The sequence below is a fragment of the Melanerpes formicivorus genome, unplaced genomic scaffold (assembly GCF_026170545.1).
Source record: "Melanerpes formicivorus ecotype bairdi unplaced genomic scaffold, bMelFor1.0.p_v2 SCAF_82, whole genome shotgun sequence".
In the NCBI taxonomy this organism is placed as follows: domain Eukaryota; kingdom Metazoa; phylum Chordata; class Aves; order Piciformes; family Picidae; genus Melanerpes; species Melanerpes formicivorus.
Window position 1 is genome coordinate 1,137,952 of NW_027142434.1, and position 21,950 is coordinate 1,159,901.

General features: G+C 61.3%; 1 protein-coding gene across 2 annotated transcripts in view; it reads left to right on the top strand.

Moving 5' to 3' along the window:
* The window catches only part of LZTR1 (leucine zipper like post translational regulator 1), a 55,890-nt gene that overhangs the window by 24,250 nt on the left and 9,690 nt on the right, over positions 1–21,950 (top strand). For both annotated transcript variants that reach the window (XM_068164723.1, XM_068164722.1), the window contains exons 10-15: positions 4,566–4,676; positions 8,520–8,612; positions 9,482–9,577; positions 12,585–12,762; positions 18,693–18,862; positions 20,093–20,249. In XM_068164723.1, coding sequence (XP_068020824.1) covers positions 4,566–4,676; positions 8,520–8,612; positions 9,482–9,577; positions 12,585–12,762; positions 18,693–18,862; positions 20,093–20,249 — 805 coding nt within the window. The remainder of the gene's footprint in view (positions 1–4,565; positions 4,677–8,519; positions 8,613–9,481; positions 9,578–12,584; positions 12,763–18,692; positions 18,863–20,092; positions 20,250–21,950) is intronic.

The following is a 21,950-nucleotide window of genomic DNA, read 5'->3' on the forward strand; positions in this document are numbered from 1 at the left end:
GTCTCACCTCTGTGCCTGCAGAGATCATGGAGCAGATCCTCCTGCAGGCACTGCTGGCTCAGAATAGTGAAGAGGTGATGGGGAGCAGTCAGCAGGGCTGCACCCAGGGCAAACCCTGCCTGACCAAGCTGGAGCCTTCTCTGAGCAGGTGACAACATCAACAGCTGAGGGGAGAGCAGCTGATGTTGTTCCCCTGGGCCTGAGCACAGCCTTCCACACTGTCCCCACCACAGCCTGGGCTCCAGGCTGGTGACACATGGGGGTGAGGGGTGACCACCAGATGGATACAGAACTGGCTTGAGGGCTGCACCCAGAGAGTGGCTGTGCATGGCTCCATGGCCCAGGGGAGGCCAGGGAGAAGCAGAGGCCCTCAGGGATCAGTCCTGGGCCCAGGCTTGTTCAACATCTCTGTGGGTGCCATGGACAGTGGCACTGAGTGCAGCCTCAGCAGGTTTGCTGCTGGCACCAAGCTGTGTGGTGCAGCAGACAGCTGGAGGGAAGGGATCCATCCAGAGGGACCTGGGCAGGCTGGAGGGAAGGGATCCATCCAGAGGGAGCTGGGCAGGCTGCAGAGCTGGGCACAAGCCAACCTCAGGAGGTTCAACAAGACCAAGGGCAGGGTCCTGCAGCTGGCTGGAGGCAATCCCAGGCACAAATCCAGGCTGGGCAGGGACTGGCTGGAAAGCAGCCCTGAGGAGAGAGCCTTGGGGGTGCTGGGGGAGGAGAAGCTCACCAGGAGCTCTCAGTGTGCACTTGCAGCCCAGAAAGCCAAGCAGAGCCTGGGCTGCAGCAGGAGAAGTGTGGCCAGCAGGGCAAGGGAGGTGATTCTCCCCCTCTGCTCAGCTCTGGGCAGACCCCACCTGGAGTCCTGCCTCCAGTTCTGGAGCCCCTATGGCAAGAGGGATGTGGAGGTGCTGGAAGGTGTCCAGAGCAGGGCCAGGAGGATGAGCAGAAGGTTGGAGCTGCTCTGCTGTGAGGACAGACTGAAGGAGTTGGGGCTGTTCAGTCTGGAGAAGAGAAGGCTCTGAGGTGACCTCATTGTGGCCTTCCAGGATCTGCAGGGGGCTGCAGGAAGGCTGGGGAGGGACTGCTCAGGATCTCAGGCAGTGCTAGGACTAGGGGGAATGGAATGAAGCTGGAGGTGGGGAGATTGAGGCTGGAGGGGAGGAGGAAGTTCTTCCCCATGAGAGTGGTGAAGCCCTGGGATGGGTTGTGCAGGGAGGTGGTTGGGGCCCTGTCCCTGGAGGTGTTTAAGGCCAGGCTGGCTGAGGCTGTGGCCAGGCTGATCTGGTGTGGGGTGTCCCTGCCCATGGCAGGGGGGTTGGGGCTGGCTGATCCTTGGGGTCCCTTCCAACCCTGGCTGATGCTGTGACACTCTGAAGTGGAGCTGCTGCAGAGCAGAGGTGCAGCTGTGCACTGCCTGTGCACTTGGGGCCAGGGTTTGGTGGCCATGGGGGGTTGGGTTGTCCTGGATGCTCTCAGAGGGCTTTGCCAAGCCAAACAATTCCCTGAAGCTCTCACCTGTGGCAGGAGAGGGTTGGGTTGGGGGTGGGTTGGTTGGTTGGGGGTTGGTTGGTTGGGGGTGGGTTGGTTGCTTGGGGGTTGGTTGGGGGTGGGGGGGTTGTTGGTTGGGGGTTGGTTGGTTGGGGGTGAGTTGGTTGGGGGTGGGTTGGTTGGCGGTGGGTGGGTTGGGGGTGGGTTGGTTGGGGGTGGGTGGGTTGGGGGTGGGTTGGTTGGGGGTTGGTTGGTTAGAGGTGGGTTGGTTGGTTGGGGGTTGGTTTGTTGGGGGTGGGTTGGGGGTTGGTTGCTTGGGGGTGGGTTGGGGGTGGGTTGGTTGGCTGGGGGTTGGTTGCTTGCTTGGGGGTTGGTTGGTTGGCTGGGGGTGGGTTGGCTGGGGGTTGGTTGGGGGTGGGTTGGTTGGGGGTGGGTTGGGGGGTTGGGGGTTGGTTGGTTGGGGCTTGGTTGGTTGGTTGGGGCTTGGTTGGTTGGGGGTGAGTTGGTTGGTTGGGGGTTGGTTGGTTGGGGGTGGGTTGGTTGGTTGGGGGTGGGTTGGTTGGTTGGGGGTTGGTTGGTTGGTTGGGGGTTGGTTGGTTGGTTGGGGGTGGGTTGGTTGGTTGGGGGTGGGTTGGTTGGGGGTGGGTTGGTTGGGGGTGGGTTGGTTGGTTGGGGGTGAGTTGGTTGGTTGGCGCTTGGTTGGTTGGGGGTGAGTTGGTTGGGGGTTGGTTGGTTGGGGGTTGGTTGGTTGGGGGTGGGTTGGTTGGTTGGGGGTGGGTTGGTTGGTTGGGGGTTGGTTGGTTGGTTGGGGGTTGGTTGGTTGGTTGGGGGTGGGTTGGTTGGTTGGGGGTGGGTTGGTTGGGGGTGGGTTGGTTGGGGGTGGGTTGGTTGGTTGGGGGTGAGTTGGTTGGTTGGCGCTTGGTTGGTTGGGGGTGAGTTGGTTGGGGGTTGGTTGGTTGGGGGTTGGTTGGTTGGGGGTGGGTTGGTTGGTTGGGGGTTGGTTGGTTGGGGGTTGGTTGGTTGGTTGGGGGTGGGTTGGTTGGTTGGGGAGTTAGTTGGTTGGGGGTGGGTGGGTTGGGGGTTGGTGGGTTGGGGGGTTGGTTGCTTGGGGGTGGGTTGGTTGGTTGGGGGTTGGTTAGTTGGGGCTTGGTTGGTTGCTTGTTTGGGGAGTTAGCTGCTAGCAGGGCTCGGTGCAGCTGGTGCCAGCCCACCCAGCTGTCAGTTCCTGGCTGGGGCTGGGCTTGCAGCTCCTGCTGCTGAAGGGCACTAAGAGGCTTTCCACGTCCTGGGGAAGGCTGGATGTGCTCAGGCAGTGCACCTGCCTGGGGATGACTGCTGAGGAGATTACTGCTCAGAGTGGCAGAGGCCATGTCAGACAGATGCAATCTGGCTGTAATCTCCTGCTCCTTTGGCCAGGGGCCCAGCAGGAAGGCAGCACCAGAGCACTGCTCCTCCCTAACCTTCCCCTCACAGCACTTGTGAGCACCAGCCCTGGATCCCTCTGATAAAGTCTCCCTGGAGCAGGCTGGAGGCAGCAGAGATGTTACTCCTCCAGGGGAACCCAGGTGGTTTGTGGCTCTGGCTCAGGCATTTCAAGGTCACCAAAGCTGTGGTCTGTGCCTCTAAGGGGGGAGACAGAGGATCAGCCAAGCCAGGTCCTAGTTAGTGCCCAGGGGATTGCATCCCTTGGAGGCTGTAGCTTGGAGGGAAGCAGAGGTCCTGGAGGTGCTGGTGAGTGAGAGGCACAGGGAGAGCATTGCTGTGGCAGGGGCAGGCTGTGGCTAGGGAAATCTCCCCCAGCTCGAGTAGAACAGAGGTAGAGTGTGAACAAATCACCAGGGGCTGCAGAGGGGAAACTCCTGACCCTCACAGCTGTGTGCAAGGAGCTTCAACCACCACAGCTGTGAGCTGCTGGGGGCAAGAGGCTGAGTCAGTGGTGCTGAGCAGTGCCAGCCAGCAAGGCTGCCTGCAACTGGAGTCTCTGCAGATGGACATGATCCTGTTTGGTGGCCAGAAACACCTGGCAGGAGAGAGGCTTTCTCACACCAGAGCCTTCTGAGTTGGTAGGCAGAGATCTAATGAGCTGTGCTGCCTGCAGGACAGACCCAGGCCTGACCCAACTGGCAAACAGAGCTGAGGGAAGCTGACTCTCAGCACTGGAGATGGCTGAGAGCTGGGGCAGGGAGAGGTGGAGCTGGGGCAGGGAGAGGTGGAGCTGGGGCAGGGAGAGGTGGAGCTGGGAGCTGGGGCAGGGAGAGGTGGAGCTGAGGCAGGGAGAGGTGGAGCTGGGGCAGGGAGAGGTAGAGCTGGGGCAGGGAGAGGTGCAGCTGGGAGCTGGGGCAGGGAGAGGTGCAGCTGGGAGCTGGGGCAGGGAGAGGTGGAGCTGGGAGCTGGGGCAGGGAGAGGTGCAGCTGAGGCAGGGAGAGGTGGAGCTGGGAGCTGGGGCAGGGAGAGGTGCAGCTGAGGCAGGGAGAGGTGGAGCTGGGAGCTGGGGCAGGGAGAGATGGAGCTGGGACAGGGAGATGTGCAGCTGGGAGAGGTGGAGCAGGGAGCTGGGGCAGGGAGAGGTGGAGCTGGGGCTGGGAGAGGTGGAGCTGGGAGCTGGGGCAGGGAGAGGTGGAGCTGGGACAGGGAGATGTGCAGCTGGGAGAGGTGGAGCAGGGAGCTGGGGCAGGGAGAGGTGGAGCTGGGAGAGGTGCAGCTGAGGCAGGGAGAGGTAGAGCTGGGAGCTGGGGCAGGGAGAGGTGGGGCTGGGGCAGGGAGCTGGGGCAGGGAGAGGTGGAGCTGGGAGAGGTGCAGCTGAGGCAGGGAGAGGTGGAGCAGGGAGCTGGGGCAGGGAGAGGTGGAGCAGGGAGCTGGGGCAGGGAGAGGTGCAGCTGGGGCAGGGAGAGGTGGAGCTGGGAAGCATGTTGTGCATCCACCAGGAAGCAATCCAGTCCTGGGGTGCAGCACTGGTGTCCCTTCAGACTGCTCTGATTTCCCTCCTCACTGCTGACCTGGTGCAGGTTCTTCCTCCTGGGAGAAAGGGAAATCTTTTGTTTATGCCTTCTCCTGTCCTTTTCTTCCCTTAGCTACCCAGTGGGAGACTCTTCCATGCTGCAGCTGTGATCTCAGATGCCATGTACATCTTTGGGGGCACAGTGGACAACAACATTCGAAGTGGAGAGATGTACAGGTTCCAGGTAACTGCTGCTCAGCACACAGCCCCTCCAGCTCTTGCCTCAACCCTTCTGCCTCTGCCTCTGCACATGGCATGTCATGGTGCCACAGCCAGCTGGCAGCCAGGCACCAGTGCTGTGCCCCAGGGAGCAGTGCTGGGCCCTGTGCTCTTTAACATCTTCATTGATGATCTGGAGGAGGGGATGGAGTCAGTCAGCAGCAAATGTGCAGCTGACAGCAAGCTGGGGGCAGAGGTTGGTCAGTGAGAGGACAGAAGGGCTCTGCAGAGGGACCTTGCCAGGCTGCACAGCTGGGCAGAGGCCAACAGGATGGCATTCAACAAGTCCCAGTGCCAGGGGCTGCACTTTGGCCACAGCAACCCCAGGCAGAGCTCCAGGCTGGGGGCAGAGTGGCTGAGAGCTGCCAAAGAGAGAGGGAGCTGGGGGTGCTGATTGACAGCTGCCTGAACAGGAGGCAGCAGTGTGCCCAGGGGGCCAAGAAGGCCAAGGGCATCCTGGCCTGCAGCAGGAAGAGTGTGGCCAGCAGGAGCAGGGAAGTCCTTGTGCCCCTGGACTCTGCATTGGTTAGGCCACACCTGGAGTCCTGTGTCCAGTTCTGGGCCCCTCAGGTCAGGAAGGAGATTGAGAGACTTGAAGGTGTCCAGAGAAGGGCAACAGAGCTGGGGAGGGGTCTGGGGCACAGCCCTGGGAGGAGAGGCTGAGGGAGCTGGGGTTGCTTAGCCTGCAGAAGAGGAGGCTCAGGGGAGACCTTCTTGCTCTCTGCAACTCCCTGCAGGGAGGTTGGAGCCAGGTGGGGGTTGGGCTCTTCTCCCAGGCACCCAGCACCAGAACAAGAGGACACAGTCTCAAGCTGTGCCAGGAGAGGTTGAGGCTGGAGGTGAGGAGAAAGTTCTTCCCAGAGAGAGTTGTTGGCCCTTGGGATGTGCTGCCCAGGGAGGTGGTGGAGTCCCCATCCCTGGAGGTGTTCCAGAGGGGATTGGATGTGGCACTTGGAGCCATGGTTTGGTCATGAGGTCTGTGGTGAGAGCTTGGACTTGATGATCTCTGAGGTCTCTTCCTACCTTGGTGATACTGTGAGACTGTGAGACTGGCAGAGCTCCTGCCCTGCTCCCCAGCAGCTCAGTGCTTGCTGCCCTTGCTGCAGGCAGCCTCTGCTGTTCAGCTGCAGCTGCCAAAGATCTCTCTGCAAAAGCTTTTGAGGCATCACCTGCACAGACACTGTGCCCAGGTCCAGCTCCCCAGTGCCTTCTACAGCCCTGACAGAGGCCATGGCAGCCTCCTTGGACAGATCATGGCAAAGTGTGTCTCTCAGTTTCAGAGTGGGCAGAAGCTCTGTCACCCCTCCCCAGAGGAGTGAAATCAGAGATGCTCCACACAGGACTGGAAGGGGCTGGGGCTGGAGCTGGAGCTGGGACTGGGGCTGGAACTGGAGCTGGAGCTGGGCCTGGGGCTGGGCCTGGGGCTGGAGCTGGGGCTGGAACTGGAGCTGGGACTGGGGCTGAGCTGGGGCTGGAGCTGGGGCTGGGGTTGGGGCTGGGGCTGGAGCTGGGGTTGGGGCTGGAGCTGGGGCTGGGGTTGGGGCTGGGGCTGGGGCTGGAGCTGGGGCTGGAGCTGGAGCTGGGGCTGGGGTTGGGGTTGGAGCTGGGGCTGGGGCTGGAGCTGGGGCTGGGGCTGGGGCTGGAGCTGGGGCTGGAGCTGGAGCTGGGACTGGGGCTGAGCTGGGGCTGGAGCTGGGGCTGGGGTTGGGGCTGGGGCTGGAGCTGGGGTTGGGGCTGGAGCTGGGGCTGGGGTTGGGGTTGGAGCTGGGGCTGGGGCTGGAGCTGGGGCTGGGGCTGGAGCTGGGGCTGGAGCTGGAGCTGGGACTGGGGCTGAGCTGGGGCTGGAGCTGGGGCTGGGGTTGGGGCTGGAGCTGGGGCTGGGGCTGGAGCTGGGGCTGGGGCTGGGGCTGGAGCTGGAGCTGGGACTGGGGCTGGAGCTGGGGTTGGGGCTGGGGCTGGGGCTGGGGCTGGGGCTGGGGCTGGAGCTGGGGTTGGGGCTGGAGCTGGGGCTGGGGCTGGGGTTGGGGCTGGGGCTGGGGCTGGGGCTGGAGCTGGGGTTGGGGCTGGAGCTGGGGCTGGGGCTGGGGTTGGGGCTGGAGCTGGAGCTGGGGCTGGGGCTGGAGCTGGAGCTGGGGCTGGGGCTGGAGCTGGGGCTGGGGTTGGGGCTGGGGCTGGGGTTGGGGCTGGAGCTGGGGTTGGGGCTGGGGCTGGGGCTGGAGCTGGGGTTGGGGCTGGGGCTGGGGTTGGGGCTGGGGCTGGAGCTGGAGCTGGGGCTGGGGTTGGGGCTGGGGCTGGGGTTGGGGCTGGGGCTGGGGTTGGGGCTGGGGCTGGGGCTGGAGCTGGAGCTGGGGCGGCTGGGGCTGGAGCTGGGGCTGGAGCTGGGGCTGGGGCTGGAGCTGGGGCTGGGGCTGGAGCTGGGGCTGGAGCTGGAGCTGGGACTGGGGCTGAGCTGGGGCTGGAGCTGGGGCTGGGGTTGGGGTTGGGGCTGGAGCTGGGGCTGGGGCTGGAGCTGGGTCTGGGCTGGGGTTGGGGCTGGGGCTGGAGCTGGGGCTGGGGCTGGAGCTGGGGCTGGGGCTGGAGCTGGGTCTGGGCTGGGGTTGGGGCTGGGGCTGGAGCTGGGGCTGGGGCTGGGGCTGGGGCTGGGGCTGGAGCTGGGGCTGGAAGTACTCTTCACAGCTCTACACAACAGCACAAACCCATCCAGAATACACAAGTTCATATTCAGCCCTGGCCCAGCTCTCCATCCTGGGCTTGCCAAAACCTCATTAGGCCAACAGTGTCCAAAACCTTTCCCCAGCCAGCTCCAGAACCTCAGTGCCCCCCCCCCCATACCTCCCTCCCCAGGCCCAAGTGCTGCCAACTCCCCCCTAAGTACCACAGAGAGAGGAGCTCAGCACTCTGGGAGAAGAGAGAGGGGACAAGGGCAGAGAGCCTGTGCTGTGTGCACAGAAGGGGCTGCAGGCATTATGGGATGGACTAACCAAAGCTTACACTCTCCTGTTCCATCCCTGGGCCATCTCATCCCTCTGGTTGAGACCTGCAGCCTTAACCCCACCACAGAGTGGCAGAGGGGGCTTGCCAGGATGGTCACCTTCTGCACTGTCAGCCTCAGGGCTCCTGGGTCAGAGCATCTTGAGCTGGAGTTTAATCTTCAGGCAGCCTTCCCACCCCCCAGTAACTCTGGGAGATCAAAATGTTGCATCTCAAGGCACCCCAGATCCAGGCCTCCCTGCACTCCAGTTTCTCTTTCTTGTGTGGGACCCTCAGACAGCTCCTGGGAGCAGGAGAGGCTCCTGGGAGCAGGAGAGGCTCCTGGGAGCAGGAGAGGCTCCTGGCCACCAGGCTGTGGTGAGGCACAGCTCTGCCACTGCTTCCCCTCTGTATCATAGTGTCACAGAATCAGTCAGGGTTGGAAGGGACCACAGGGATCAGCCAGCCCCAACCCCCCTGCCATGGGCAGGGACACCCCACACTAGATCAGCCTGGCCACAGCCTCAGCCAGCCTGGCCTTAAACACCTCCAGGGACAGGGCCCCAACCACCTCCCTGCACAACCCATCCCAGGCCTTCACCACTCTCATGGGGAAGAACTTCCTCCTCCCCTCCAGCCTCAATCTCCCCACCTCCAGCTTCATTCCAAGAGTGACCACCACAGAGCAAGCCCTGGGAGGTGTTTGGTCTGCTTGCTCCTTCCTGCTCCCTGTGCTGCAGGGGGGCTGGGGATCATCAGCAAGGGCAGCCCTGGGCTGGGGGGGGGCTGAGCTCTTGGCCAGAGCACTGGAAGTGAATCCTGCTCTGGCTTTTTTCAGTTCTCCTGTTACCCAAAGTGCACTCTCCACGAAGATTATGGAAGGCTGTGGGAAAACAGACAGTTCAGTGACTTGGAGTTTGTCTTGGGAGAGGTGAGTGGAGGTTATTGAAGAGCTGCCAGCGAGGGGGAGGTTGCTGCTTGCTGGGAAACAGCACAGGGCACTGTGAGCCTGCCAGGAAGCCTGGGAATGGGCTTCTGAGGGCAGTGGCAGTGGTGCAAGGATGTCTGTGTGGCTTAGCAAGCTGCACTGAGCCAGAAGCATTTCTAAAGCTGCAAAGGAGGAGACACTGTTTGAAACTGAGGAGTTGTGTGGCTGGCTGAGACATAACCTGAGCTCCTCAGAGCACGCTGTAGGCAGCTGCAGTGTGAGCAGGCCCTGGAAGGGGCAGGTCACAGTGGCTTGCAGATCCACACAGCCCTGAAAGAGCCATTTCTGATGACTGAAATAGCCCAGGATGAGGAAAAGCAGCAGAGGGAACTCATCCTCTTCACAGATCCTCTTCCCAAATTCCCATCACAGAGTTTCTGGGGAAGAAGAGGAGGAATTGGAGCCTCCCTCTGCAGTGCTTCACCCAAAGAGGCTCTAAACCACTCTGCAGAGATCAGATCACAGATCCTCAACAGCAGATGATGCAGCCCAGTAGCAAAGCTGCTGTTCTGAGAAGGGGCAATCAGGTGCAGCAGCAAGAAGCAGCATCTGTGACACTGAAGCTGTGCATCAGCCTCCCCTCAGGGAACCCCAGAAAGGCTCTTCCCAAGTGCTGTTTGCCCTCAGCCCGGGGGGAAGGGAGGGGTTGGGTTTCCTCTGCGGGTGCAGAGCGGCTGCAAGGCTGCCTTGGGTTCAGAATTGGTGCATAGAAAGTGGGAGTTCAGCCCAGGTCCCTCTGGGTCTGCCATCTGCCCCCAGCTTGTGGTTTGGGAGTCAAAGTTGGATGTGTTCTCTTCCCTTGGCCTGGGCAGAAGGAAGAGCGAGTCCGAGGGCACACCGCCATCGTCACAGCCCGCTGCAAGTGGCTGAGAAAGAAAATCATCCAGGCAAGGGAGAGGCTGAAACAGGTGAGACCTCTCAACAGGAGCCAGGGGGTGCCCAGGGGGGCAGGAAGGCCACCAGCAGCCTGGCCTGGAGCAGCAGTGGTGTGGGCAGCAGGAGCAGGGCAGGGATTGCACCTCTGGGCTGGGCACTGGGGAGGCCACAGCTTGAGTGCTGGGTTCAGCTCTGGGCCCCTCACTCCCAGAAGGACATTGAGAGGCTGGAGCAGGGCCAGGGAAGGGCAACAGAGCTGGGGAAGGGTCTGGAGAAGAGGGCTGGGGAGGAGCAGCTGAGGGAGCTGGGGGGGTTGAGCCTGGAGCAGAGGAGGCTGAGGGAGACCTCATTGCTCTCTGCAGCTCCCTGAGAGGAGGCTGCAGCCAGGGGGGGTTGGGCTCTGCTCCCCAGGCTCAGGGGACAGAAGGAGAGGAAGTGGCCTGAAATTGTGCCAGGGGAGGCTGAGGTTGGAGAGGAGGCCAAATGTCTTTGCTGGAGGAGTGGTCAGGGCCTGGCAGAGGCTGCCCAGGGAGGTGGTAGAGTCCCCATGGCTGGAGGGGTTGCAGCAAGCTGTGGCCATTTCACCTGGGGCCAGGGTTTGGTGGCCATGGGGGGGTTGGGTTGGGGTTGGCCTGGGGGAGCTCAGAGGCCTTTGCCAGCCTGAACAATTCTCTCATTCTATCATTCTAAGGTTCTCCTAAAGTGCCTGGAAGCAGCCCCAGGGAGGCCCCTCAGGGCTGTGCTCCCACACTGGGCTGGTTGTTAGGTGCTCAGCACAGGGAGCAGCATTCCCAGGGCACAGCTTTGTAAGTCAGAGCAGGTCCCTGGTGAGCCCCTGGGCAGGCTCAGGCCCTCCTGTCTGCAGCATCTGTTGCAGCAAGCTGTGGCCATGGGACCTGGGGCCAGGGTTTGGTGGCCATGGGGGGGTTGGGTTGGGGTTGGCCTGGAGGAGCTCAGAGGCCTTTGCCAACCCAAAGAGTTCTGTGATTCTATGGGTATTTTAGAAGAGCAATCTTGTGGCAAGGTAAAGCAAATTCTGCTCAGTTCTGGGAGTAAAGTTGTCAGGGAAAAAATTCCATCTGCTGAGAGAGATGAGGAGCAGAGCAGCATCTGGTGCTGAGGTGCAGCTGGGCAAGGGAACTGCAGAGGGTAGCTTGGGTTAGCTGGGCAGTGGGGGGGTGCCAGGGCAGGTGGGGAGCAGAACATGGGGCAGACAGAGTTAATCCACTTACCTGCCTCTGGTGGGGTGGTTCCTGGGAGCCCTCAGCTCAATTCTGATCTGGAGGAGTACCCCTGGAGGTCTGTGTGCAGCCTCCCTCTGGGGAGGGTGAGAGCTGCATGGCAGCAGGGATGGCCTGGGAGGTTAGGCAGCTCAGAGGGCAGGCAGTGTGAGGGGGCTGAGGCTGCTGTGGTTCCCTTTGCCTTCATGCAGAGTGGAAGGGCTGGTGCCTCTGGGTCCTTGCCTGCTCGTTTTAACTGCTTGCAGCTGTTCAGCAGCAAACATTTTGCTGCTCTTGAGGAACTGGAGGCACACAGCCTGCAGCAGGGCACAGGGCTGCCTCCCTGCACCGCAGCTGAAGGCTTTGCCACCCTGCAGCCACTGCAAGGGGCTGCAAAGTGAAACCTGAAAGCCACAGAATGGCTTAAGATGCATCTCTGCAGCCCTGGCTTTGCAAGGCAGAGGTCTGTGGGCATCTCTGCAGCCCTGGCTTTGCAAGGCAGAGGTCTGTGGGCATCTCTGCAGCCCTGGCTTTGCTAGGCAGAGGACTGTGGGCACCTCTGCAGCCCTGGCTTTGCTAGGCAGAGGTCTGTGGGCATCTCTGCAGCCCTAAGGCAGAGGTCTGTGGGCATCTCTGCAGCCCTAAGGCAGAGGTCTGTGGGCATCTCTGCAGCCCTGGCTTTGCAAGGCAGAGGTCTGTGGGCATCTCTGCAGCCCTGGCTTTGCTAGGCAGAGGTCTGTGGGCATCTCTGCAGCCCTGGCTTTGCAAGGCAGAGGTCTGTGGGCATCTCTGCAGCCCTGGCTTTGCAAGGCAGAGGTCTGTGGGCATCTCTGCAGCCCTAAGGTAGAGGTCTGTGGGCACCTCTGCAGCCCTGGCTTTGCAAGGCAGAGGTCTGTGGGCATCACTGCAGCCCTGGCTTTGCGAGGCAGAGGTCTGTGGGCACCTCTGCAGCCCTGGCTTTGCAAGGCAGAGGTCTGTGGGCATCACTGCAGCCCTGGCTTTGCGAGGCAGAGGTCTGTGGGCATCTCTGCAGCCCTGGCTTTGCTAGGCAGAGGTCTGTGGGCATCTCTGCAGCCGTGGCTTTGCAAGGCAGAGGTCTGTGGGCATCTCTGCAGCCCTGGCTTTGCAAGGCAGAGGTCTGTGGGCACCTCTGCAGCCCTAAGGCAGAGGTCTGTGGGCATCTCTGCAGCCCTGGCTTTGCTAGGCAGAGGTCTGTGGGCATCTCTGCAGCCGTGGCTTTGCAAGGCAGAGGTCTGTGGGCATCTCTGCAGCCCTGGCTTTGCAAGGCAGAGGTCTGTGGGCACCTCTGCAGCCCTAAGGCAGAGGTCTGTGGGCATCACTGCAGCCCTGGCTTTGCGAGGCAGAGGTCTGTGGGCACCTCTGCAGCCCTAAGGCAGAGGTCTGTGGGCATCTCTGCAGCCCTGGCTTTGCTGGGCAGAGGTCTGTGGGCATCCCTGCAGCCCTGGCTTTGCTAGGCAGAGGTCTGTGGCACCTGGCTCCTGCATCTTTCCTTCTCCAAGGAGAGATGTTGTACCTGCTGAAGGCAGAAGCAGGAGCTCAGGGGAGTTCATTCCTCCCTGTTTCTGAGGGGCTGCTTTTGAGCTCCATCCAGGAGCTCCCATTTGCTCTGATCCAGGTGTGTCACAGGACAGGGAACAGCAGGTCTGAGGCAGGAATTCTTCGTTGCCTTGCGGATGAGCAGCTCTTGGGTCCGGAGGAGCAGGCAGTCAGGAGCAGGACCTTTCCTCTGGCTTGGCCAGCAGTGTGTGTGAGCAGACAGCCTCACTGCCACCTCTGAGTGGTTTTTCTGTCCCATCAGAAGTCCAAGCAGGACGTTGAGGAGGAGGGGCAGGCGCCGTGCCCGCGGGAGGGCGCCGGCGTGAGGCTGTGCCGCCTGCAGCCGCTGCTGGAGGTGCCCATCCGGGAGGCCGAGGCACAGCCCTTCGAGGTGCTCATGCAGTTCCTCTACACAGACAAAATCAAATACCCTCGGAAAGGTAGGGCAGAGGGGTGGGAGCGGTGCCGGCAGTGGGGTCGGACTGGGGCAGTGGGGTGGGAGTGGTGCCAGCAGCGGGGTGGGACTGGGGCAGTGGGGTGGGAGCGGTGCCAGCAGCGGGGTGGGACTGGGGCAGTGGGGTGGGAGTGGTGTCGGCAGCGGGGTGGGACTGGGGCAGAGGGGTGGGAGCGGTGCCGGCAGCAGGGTGGGATTGGGGCAGCGGGGGTGGGAGCGGTGCCGGCAGCAGGGTGGGAGCGGTGCCGGCAGGAGGGTGGGAGCGGTGCCGGCAGCGGGGTGGGAGCGGTGCCGGCAGCAGGGTGGGAGCGGTGCCGGCAGGAGGGTGGGAGCGGTGCCGGCAGGAGGGTGGGAGCGGTGCCGGCAGCGGGGTGGGAGCGGTGCCGGCAGGAGGGTGGGAGCGGTGCCGGCAGGAGGGTGGGAGCGGTGCCGGCAGGAGGGTGGGAGCGGTGCCGGCAGAGGGGTGGGAGCGGTGCGGGCAGGAGGGTGGGAGCGGTGCCGGCAGGAGGGTGGGAGCGGTGCGGGCAGCAGGGTGGGAGCGGTGCCGGCAGGAGGGTGGGAGCGGTGCAGGCAGGAGGGTGGGAGCGGTGCCGGCAGGAGGGTGGGAGCGGTGCGGGCAGGAGGGTGGGAGCGGTGCCGGCAGCAGGGTGGGAGCGGTGCAGGCAGGAGGGTGGGAGCGGTGCCGGCAGGAGGGTGGGAGCGGTGCAGGCAGGAGGGTGGGAGCGGTGCCGGCAGCAGGGTGGGAGCGGTGCCGGCAGCAGGGTGGGAGCGGTGCAGGCAGGAGGGTGGGAGCGGTGCCGGCAGGAGGGTGGGAGCGGTGCGGGCAGGAGGGTGGGAGCGGTGCCGGCAGGAGGGTGGGAGCGGTGCGGGCAGCAGGGTGGGAGCGGTGCGGGCAGGAGGGTGGGAGCGGTGCCGGCAGGAGGGTGGGAGCGGGGGGAGTAGGGTGGGAGCGGTGCCGGCAGGAGGGTGGGAGCGGTGCGGGCAGCAGGGTGGGAGCGGTGCAGGCAGGAGGGTGGGAGCGGTGCCGGCAGGAGGGTGGGAGCGGTGCGGGCAGCGGGGTGGGAGCGGTGCCGGCAGCGGGGTGGGAGCGGTGCAGGCAGGAGGGTGGGAGCGGTGCCGGCAGCGGGGTGGGAGCGGTGCCGGCAGCGGGGTGGGAGCGGTGCGGGCAGGAGGGTGGGAGCGGTGCCGGCAGCGGGGTGGGAGCGGTGCCGGCAGCGGGGCAGCAAGCCTGGTGTCCCAGTTCAGAGTGGGGCAGGTTGCTCTGCAGCTCCTGAAGGGGCAACGGGTCAGCACTGACGCAGATGGATTGGGCAGCAATGAAAGCTTCAGTGGAGAAGCAATTCCCACACTGCAAAAGCTGCAGAGCACAGTGGGGAGCACAGCAGAGCACAGCAGGCTCAAACCAGTCCCCAGTCAAGACTTGACACACCACCCAACACACAGCTCCCCTTTTCCCCACCTGGGCTTCACCAGAAACCTCAGGGCTCTTTCTGCCCTCCTGTTGCCAGGCTGGTTTCAGGCTGGCCAGGCTGGAACTGCACCCCCCACCCCCTTTTTCAGCCTGGCATTAGGCCTAAGCAGGCCAAAGAGGCTCTGTGACACTCTCCCATCATTACCAGGTAAGAGAGAGTCTCTCTTCCATGGGAGCAGAGAGGGGAGGAAGGGAGAGACAGCAACTTTGCAGCAGATTTATAAGGGTGAAGGATCTCTGGATAGAAACCCACTGCTCCCTGTGTCCACCCTCTGCACTGGACACTGCAGACACTGGAGGTCTCCACTCTGAGGCTTCTTTTTTGGAGGCACCCAGCCCAGAGGGCCACACCTGGGTTTCCTAAGGAGCAGGAGCCACCAGTCCTGCTCTGAGTGCTTGGGTGCTTACCCAAAGCAGGGTTCTATCAGAGCATGCTGACAGGGCTTTGGTTTTGATCCCCATTTCATCAAGGAGGAGCAGGTTCTTGGTTGTTCTAAAGGGCATAAGAGCACCCAGAGCAAACAAATGAAGCTGGTGGTGTTTTGAAGATCACAGCCTGGAGGGACCCTGGCTCCTGGGCTGGCTCCTGGCCTTTTTCTGGTGTGGTTTTGATCCACTGCAAACTGAGCTCACACAAAAGGCAGAGCAAGCCAGGCTTTGTCATCTCCTCAGAACACCAATCCAAGAGAGTGAAGCCTCAAGAGAGGCAAAAGCCATTTGATTCATTCCTTGAAGATCCCTGGGTGTAAAGCTCTTGCAGGCTGGCAGAGATCTCAGCTCCCACCCAGCCTGGCTTCTGGCTGTGGGGAGCTGCTGAGGTCTGTTGGCTGGGGGGAGGCAGACTGGGGGGACCTGGGGGACGTGCAGCTGGTGGGGCTGGGGACCCTGCAGCCATGTGGCACAGGCAGGTGGAGGGAGGCAGATCTGTCCTAGTGCAGGAAGCTTTGCTTCCCTTCCACTCCAGGCCCTTCCCTTTCTCTGCAAGGGGATGCTCAGCAACGCAGTGAGTTGTGTGCAGGTGTCCCAAGGCTTCCCCTGCAAGGTGGCCTCTGTCACAGCAAGCCTCATCAGTGGGGGTGAGGAAACCTTCTCATGTGTGTCTGCTGGCATTGCCAGATGCTGCTCAGCTGCTTCACTGATCCTCAGCAAGCTCTCTTCAGGACAGGATCAGAAGAAGGGAGCTCACACTGAGCTCTTTGTTGCAGGCTTCCCAGGCAGCCTGCTGCCCTTCCCCTCCCCCAGCCCCTCAAACGTTCTCCCTGGTGCTTCTCTCTCTGCTGGGATCCTCCAGTGGCCCTGTCCTGAGCATTTGTATTCCTGGTTCTTCCTCTGGGTTCAGAGAGCAGCACCCTGGGGAGCCCTGCAGGGGCTGAGCTGCCAGCATTGGGCATGCTCCTCGAAGGGGATTTTCCAGGGAGAGGGAGGGAAGGCAGGAGACAGGCAGGAAGGCTTTGCTCTGTCTGGAGGCGGTCAGAGCAGATGGCCAGAGGTCTCCTGTGAGCAAAGCAAAGGCTGTTGAGGATTATTCCTTGAGTTGATGTCCCAGTAGCCCCCTTGCAGTGGCCTATCAGGGTCCCCACTGCGCCTCTCTTAGTTCATCCCTCTCTTCCAGGCCAGCCTAGAGCTGTACACACTCGAGCAGGAAGCCTCCAGCAGGGTCTGTCCAAGGCAGGGAGCTGATTGCTGATGCTGCATAACAGCCACAGCTGTCAGCAGAGCTGAGAGCAGCTGAGCACTCTGGCAAGGCAGAGCTGTCAGGGGGGTTAGAGCCTGCACTTCCTTTGGAGAGTTTAAAAGGACTCTGACTGTCCAAACCCTTGTCCCACACAGCTCCTTTCTGACTGCTTCATGGCTCAGTTAGGAACCTGCTTGTTGGTCAGTGTGTCCCAAACCCCTGTCCCACAGCTCCTGGGCTGACTGCTTCATGGCTCAGTTAGGAACCTGCTTGTTAGTCAGTGTGTCCCAAACCCCTGTCCCACACAGCTCCTGGGCTGACTGCTTCATGGCTCAGTTAGGAACCTGCTTTAGGTCAGTGTGTCCCAAACTCTGTCCCACACAGCTCCTGGGCTGACTGCTTCATGGCTCAGGAACCTGCTTTAGGTCAGTGTGTCCCAAACCCCTGTCCCACACAGCTCCTGGGCTGCCTGCTTCATGGCTCAGTCAGGAACCTGCTTTAGGTCAGTGTGTCCCAAACCCATGTCCCACACAGCTCCTGGGCTGCCTGCTTCATGGCTCAGTTAGGAACCTGCTTGTTGGTCAGTGTGTCCCAAACCCCTTTCCCACAGCTCCTGGGCTGACTGCTTCATGGCTCAGTTAGGAACCTGCTTTAGATCAGTGTGTCCCAAACCCCTGTCCCTCACAGCTCCTGGGCTGACTGCTTCATGGCTCAGTTAGGAACCTGCTTGTTGGTCAGTGTGTCCCAAACCCCTTTCCCACAGCTCCTGGGCTGACTGCTTCATGGCTCAGTTAGGAACCTGCTTTAGGTCAGTGTGTCCCAAACCCCTGTCCCACACAGCTCCTGGGCTGACTGCTTCATGGCTCAGTTAGGAACCTGCTTTAGGTCAGTGTGTCCCAAACCCCTGTCCCTCACAGCTCCTTTCTGACTGCTTCATGGCTCAGTTAGGAACCTGCTTTAGGTCAGTGTGTCCCAAACCCCTGTCCCACACAGCTCCTGGCCTGACTGCTTCTTGGCTTACTTAGGAACCTGCTTTAGGTCAGTGTGTCCCAAACCCCTGTCCCACACAGCTGCTGGGCTGACTCTTCCATGGTCAGTTAGGAACCTGCTTGAGGTCAGTGTGTCCCAAACCCCTGTCCCACACAGCTCCTGGGCTGACTGCTTCATGGCTCAGTTGGGAACCTGCTTTAGGTCAGTGTGTCCCAAACCCCTGTCCCACACAGCTCCTGGCCTGACTGCTTCTTGGCTTACTTAGGAACCTGCTTTAGGTCAGTGTGTCCCAAACCCCTGTCCCACACAGCTGCTGGGCTGACTCTTCCATGGTCAGTTAGGAACCTGCTTGAGGTCAGTGTGTCCCAAACCCCTGTCCCACACAGCTCCTGGGCTGACTGCTTCATGGCTCAGTTGGGAACCTGCTTTAGGTCAGTGTGTCCCAAACCCCTGTCCCACACAGCTCCTGGCCTGACTGCTTCTTGGCTTACTTAGGAACCTGCTTTAGGTCAGTGTGTCCCAAACCCCTGTCCCACACAGCTGCTGGGCTGACTCTTCCATGGTCAGTTAGGAACCTGCTTGAGGTCAGTGTGTCCCAAACCCCTGTCCCACACAGCTCCTTTCTGACTGCTTCATGGCTCAGTTAGGAACCTGCTTTAGGTCAGTGTGTCCCAAACCCCTGTCCCACACAGCTGCTGGGCTGACTGCTTCATGGCTCAGTTAGGAACCTGCTTTAGGTCAGTGTGTCCCAAACCCCTGTCCCACACAGCTCCTGGGCTGACTGCTTCATGGCTCAGTTAGGAACCTGCTTTAGGTCAGTGTGTCCCAAACCCCTGTCCCTCACAGCTCCTGGGCTGACTGCTTCATGGCTCAGTTAGGAACCTGCTTTAGGTCAGTGTGTCCCAAACCCCTGTCCCTCACAGCTCCTTTCTGACTGCTTCATGGCTCAGTTAGGAACCTGCTTTAGGTCAGTGTGTCCCAAACCCCTGTCCCTCACAGCTCCTGGCCTGACTGCTTCTTGGCTTACTTAGGAACCTGCTTTAGGTCAGTGTGTCCCAAACCCCTGTCCCACACAGCTCCTGGCCTGACTGCTTCTTGGCTTACTTAGGAACCTGCTTTAGGTCAGTGTGTCCCAAACCCCTGTCCCACACAGCTGCTGGGCTGACTCTTCCATGGTCAGTTAGGAACCTGCTTGAGGTCAGTGTGTCCCAAACCCCTGTCCCACACAGCTCCTGGGCTGACTGCTTCATGGCTCAGTTGGGAACCTGCTTTAGGTCAGTGTGTCCCAAACCCCTGTCCCACAGCTCCTGGCCTGACTGCTTCATGGCTCAGTTAGGAACCTGCTTTAGCTCAGTGTGTCCCAAACCCCTGTCCCACACAGCTCCTGGGCTGACTGCTTCATGGCTCAGTTGGGAACCTGCTTTAGGTCAGTGTGTCCCAAACCCCTGTCCCACACAGCTCCTGGGCTGACTGCTTCATGGCTCAGTTAGGAACCTGCTTTAGGTCAGTGTGTCCCAAACCCTGTCCCTCACAGCTCCTGGGCTGACTGCTTCATGGCTCAGTTAGGAACCTGCTTTAGGTCAGTGTGTCCCAAACCCCTGTCCCTCACAGCTCCTGGGCTGACTCTTCCATGCCTCACTTTTTGGAAGCCATTTGTTAGTATCCATTGGGTATATTTTTTTCCCCCCAGCATTCTAGGTTAGGTCAAAAGAACTCCTTGGAGAATGTTTTGCTCTCCTCCTCTCTCAGCTCTGCAGCCCTTTCCCTCTTGTGCTTGCAGGCCATGTGCAGGATGTGTTGCTCATTATGGATGTCTACAAACTGGCCTTGAACTTCAAGCTCTCTCGCCTGGAGCAGCTCTGCCTGCAGTACATTGAGGCTTCTGTAGACCTGCAGAATGTGCTCATTGTCTGTGAGAATGCTAACAAGCTTCAGCTGGATCAGCTAAAGGTGAGCACTTAGCATGCAGAGGAACTGATCAGGCACTTACAGAAATCAGATTGCTGCCATTAATGCCTTGCCAAAGCTGGCAGCTTGTGCAAATGCAAGGGAGGTTCTCCTCCCCCTCTGCCCTGCCCTGCTGAGACCTCACCTGGAATATTCCATCCAGCTCTGGGCTCCCCAGCTCAGGAGGGACAGGGATCTGCTGGAGAGAGCCCAAGGGAGGTTACAAGGATGCTGAAGGGACTGCAGCACTGCCTGGGGAGGAGAGGCTGAGAGCCCTGGGGGTGTTCAGTCTGGAGGGGAGCAGGCTGAGAGGGATCTGATCAATGTCTGTCAATAGCTGAGGGCTGGGGGTCAGGAAGGGAGGGACAGGGACAGCCTCTGCTCACTGTGCCCTGGGATAGGGCAAGAGGCAGTGGATGGAAACTGCAGCACAGGAGGTTCCAGCTCAGCATGAGGAGGAACTTCTGCACTGTGAGGCTCCCAGAGCCCTGGAGCAGGCTGCCCAGAGAGGTTGTGGAGTCTCCTGCTCTGGAGCCTTCCCAGCCCTGTCTGGATGTGTTCTGTGTGCCCTGTGCTGGATTCCCTGCTCCTGCTCTGGCAGGGGGTTGGACACAAAGATCTCCAGAGGTCCCTTCCAGCCCCTGACATCTGTGACCTGTGATGCTGTGATGCTCTTGTCTGCAGTTGCAGTTGCTGGAGCCAGTGCCAGTGTGGATTGTCATAGCATCACAGAATGGTTTGGGATGGAAGGGAGCTCCAGAGCTCATCCAGTCCAACCCCCTGCAGCCAGCAGGGACATCCTCCACTGGATCAGGTTGCCCAGAGCCCTGTCCAGCCTCAACTTGAATATCTCCAGACATGAGGCCTCAACCACCTCCCTGGGCAACCTATTCCAGTGCTCCATCACCCTCCTGGGGCAGAACTTGTTCCTCACATCCAATCTCAATCTGCTCTGCTCTGGTCTGAAGCTATTGCCTCTGGTCCTGTCCCTGCAGGCCTTTGGGAACAGCCTCTCTCCCTCCATCCAATCCCATGACAGGGAGGTTGGAGTCGATGACCTCTAAGGTCCCTTCCAGCCTGAGCCATTCTCTGACAGCTCCAGCTGCAGGCCCATGAGGGAGGCCATGAGTGCTCCCCTGGCTCCTCAGCAGGGCACTGCTGACGTGACGCTGCTGCAGGAGGCCTTCAAGCAGCCAACTCTCCTTTGTCATCCTCATTGTCCTTGTTTTTAAGGAACACTGCCTGAACTTCGTGGTGAAGGAGTCCCATTTTAATCAGGTCATAATGATGAAGGAGTTTGAGCATCTTTCTTCATCCCTGATAGTGGAGATTGTGCGGAGGAAGCAGCAGCCCCCAGTGCGGACACACTCGGACCAGCCGCTGGACATCGGTGATGCCCTGGGACAGCCCTTGGACAGCCCTGGCACAGCCCTGCCTGTGCTCCCCTGGCACAGCCCTGCCCTGGCACAGCCCTGCCCGTGCTGCCCTGGCACAGCCCTGCCTGTGCTCCCCTGGGACAGCCCTGCCCTGGCACAGCCCTGCCCGTGCTCCCCTGGCACAGCCCTGCCCTGGGACAGCCCTGCCCTGGGACAGCCCTGCCCTGGCACAGCCCTGCCCTGGACAGCCCTGCCCTGGGACAGCCCTGCCCTGGCACAGCCCTGCCCTGGACAGCCCTGCCCTGGGACAGCCCTGCCCTGGGACAGCCCTGCCCTGGGACAGCCCTCTCTGTGCTCCCCTGGGACAGCCCTGCTCTGGGACAGCCCTGCCCTGGGACAGCCCTGCCTGTGCTGCCCTGGCACAGCCCTGCTCTGGCACAGCCCTGCCTGTGCTGCTCTGGCACAGCCCTGCCCTGGCACAGCCCTGCCTGTGCTGCCCTGGCACAGCCCTGCTCTGGCACAGCCCTGCCTGTGCTGCTCTGGCACAGCCCTGCCCTGGCACAGCCCTGCCTGTGCTGCCCTGGCACAGCCCTGCCCTGGGACAGCCCTGCCCTGGGACAGCCCTGCCTGTGCTGCCCTGGGACAGCCCTGCCCATGTTTCTCTGCCACTGCTGGGGGGGGTGGGGGCTGGGGGGCAGCCTGGCAAGGAGACCACTGCAGATCACCCACTGGTGTAACTGTGCTCAGGCTGTTCCCCAGACTGAGGCAGGGCATGCTCCCCTCTGGTGAGACCACAGCTGCAGCACTGCATCCAGGTCTGGAGCCCCCAGCACAGGAAGGGTCTGGAGGTGCTGGAAGGTGTCCAGAGAAGGGCCAGGAGGAGGAGCAGAGGGCTGGAGCTGCTCTCTCACTCTGGACAGAAGGCTCTGAGGAGACCTTCTTATGGCCTGCCAGGATCTGCAGGGGGCTACAGGAAAGCTGGGGAGAGACTTTTTAGGCTGTCAGGGAGGGATAGGGCTGGGGGGGATGGAGCAAAACTGGAAGTGGGAAGATTGAGATTGGCTGTGAGGAAGAAGTTGTTGGCCAGGAGGGTGGTGAGAGCCTGGCCCAGGCTGCCCAGGGAGGTGGTGGAAGCCTCCTGCCTGGAGGTGTTTGCAGCCAGGCTGGAGGTGGCTGTGAGCAAGCTGCTGTGGTGTGAGGTGTCCCTGCCCATGGCAGGGGCTTGGAGCTGGCTGGGCCTTGAGCTCCCTTCCAGCCCTGGCAGCTCTGGGAGTCTAGGTGGGGAGAAAGTTGAAGCCTTTAAGGTAGAGGTGAAATCTGACTCTCTGTCTCCTGCCCAACCACCCCAGAGGTGTGGTGGTAGCACAAAGATGGTGGTGGGCAAAGTGTAACTGCTGCTGGCTCCTTCTGGGGCTGGGTGGGAGAGAAGCCAAGTTCAGCTGCTGGGGCACTCCAGCTTCCCCTGCCAGAGCTGCTGCAAACCATTCTGGTTGTGAAGGGATCAGAATTTAAGTAGATACTGCAAAACCCAACCCAAAGTGGAAGTTCTCTGAGATCTGATGCTTGCCCCCTGCCTGGAGGTGTTCAGGACCAGGCTGGATGAGGCCCTGAGCAAGCTGTGCTGGTGGGAGGTGTCCCTGCCCATGGCAGGGGGTTGGAGCTGGATGAGCTTGGGGGTCCCTCCCAACCCACCCCATCCTGTGAACCTTGGAGTG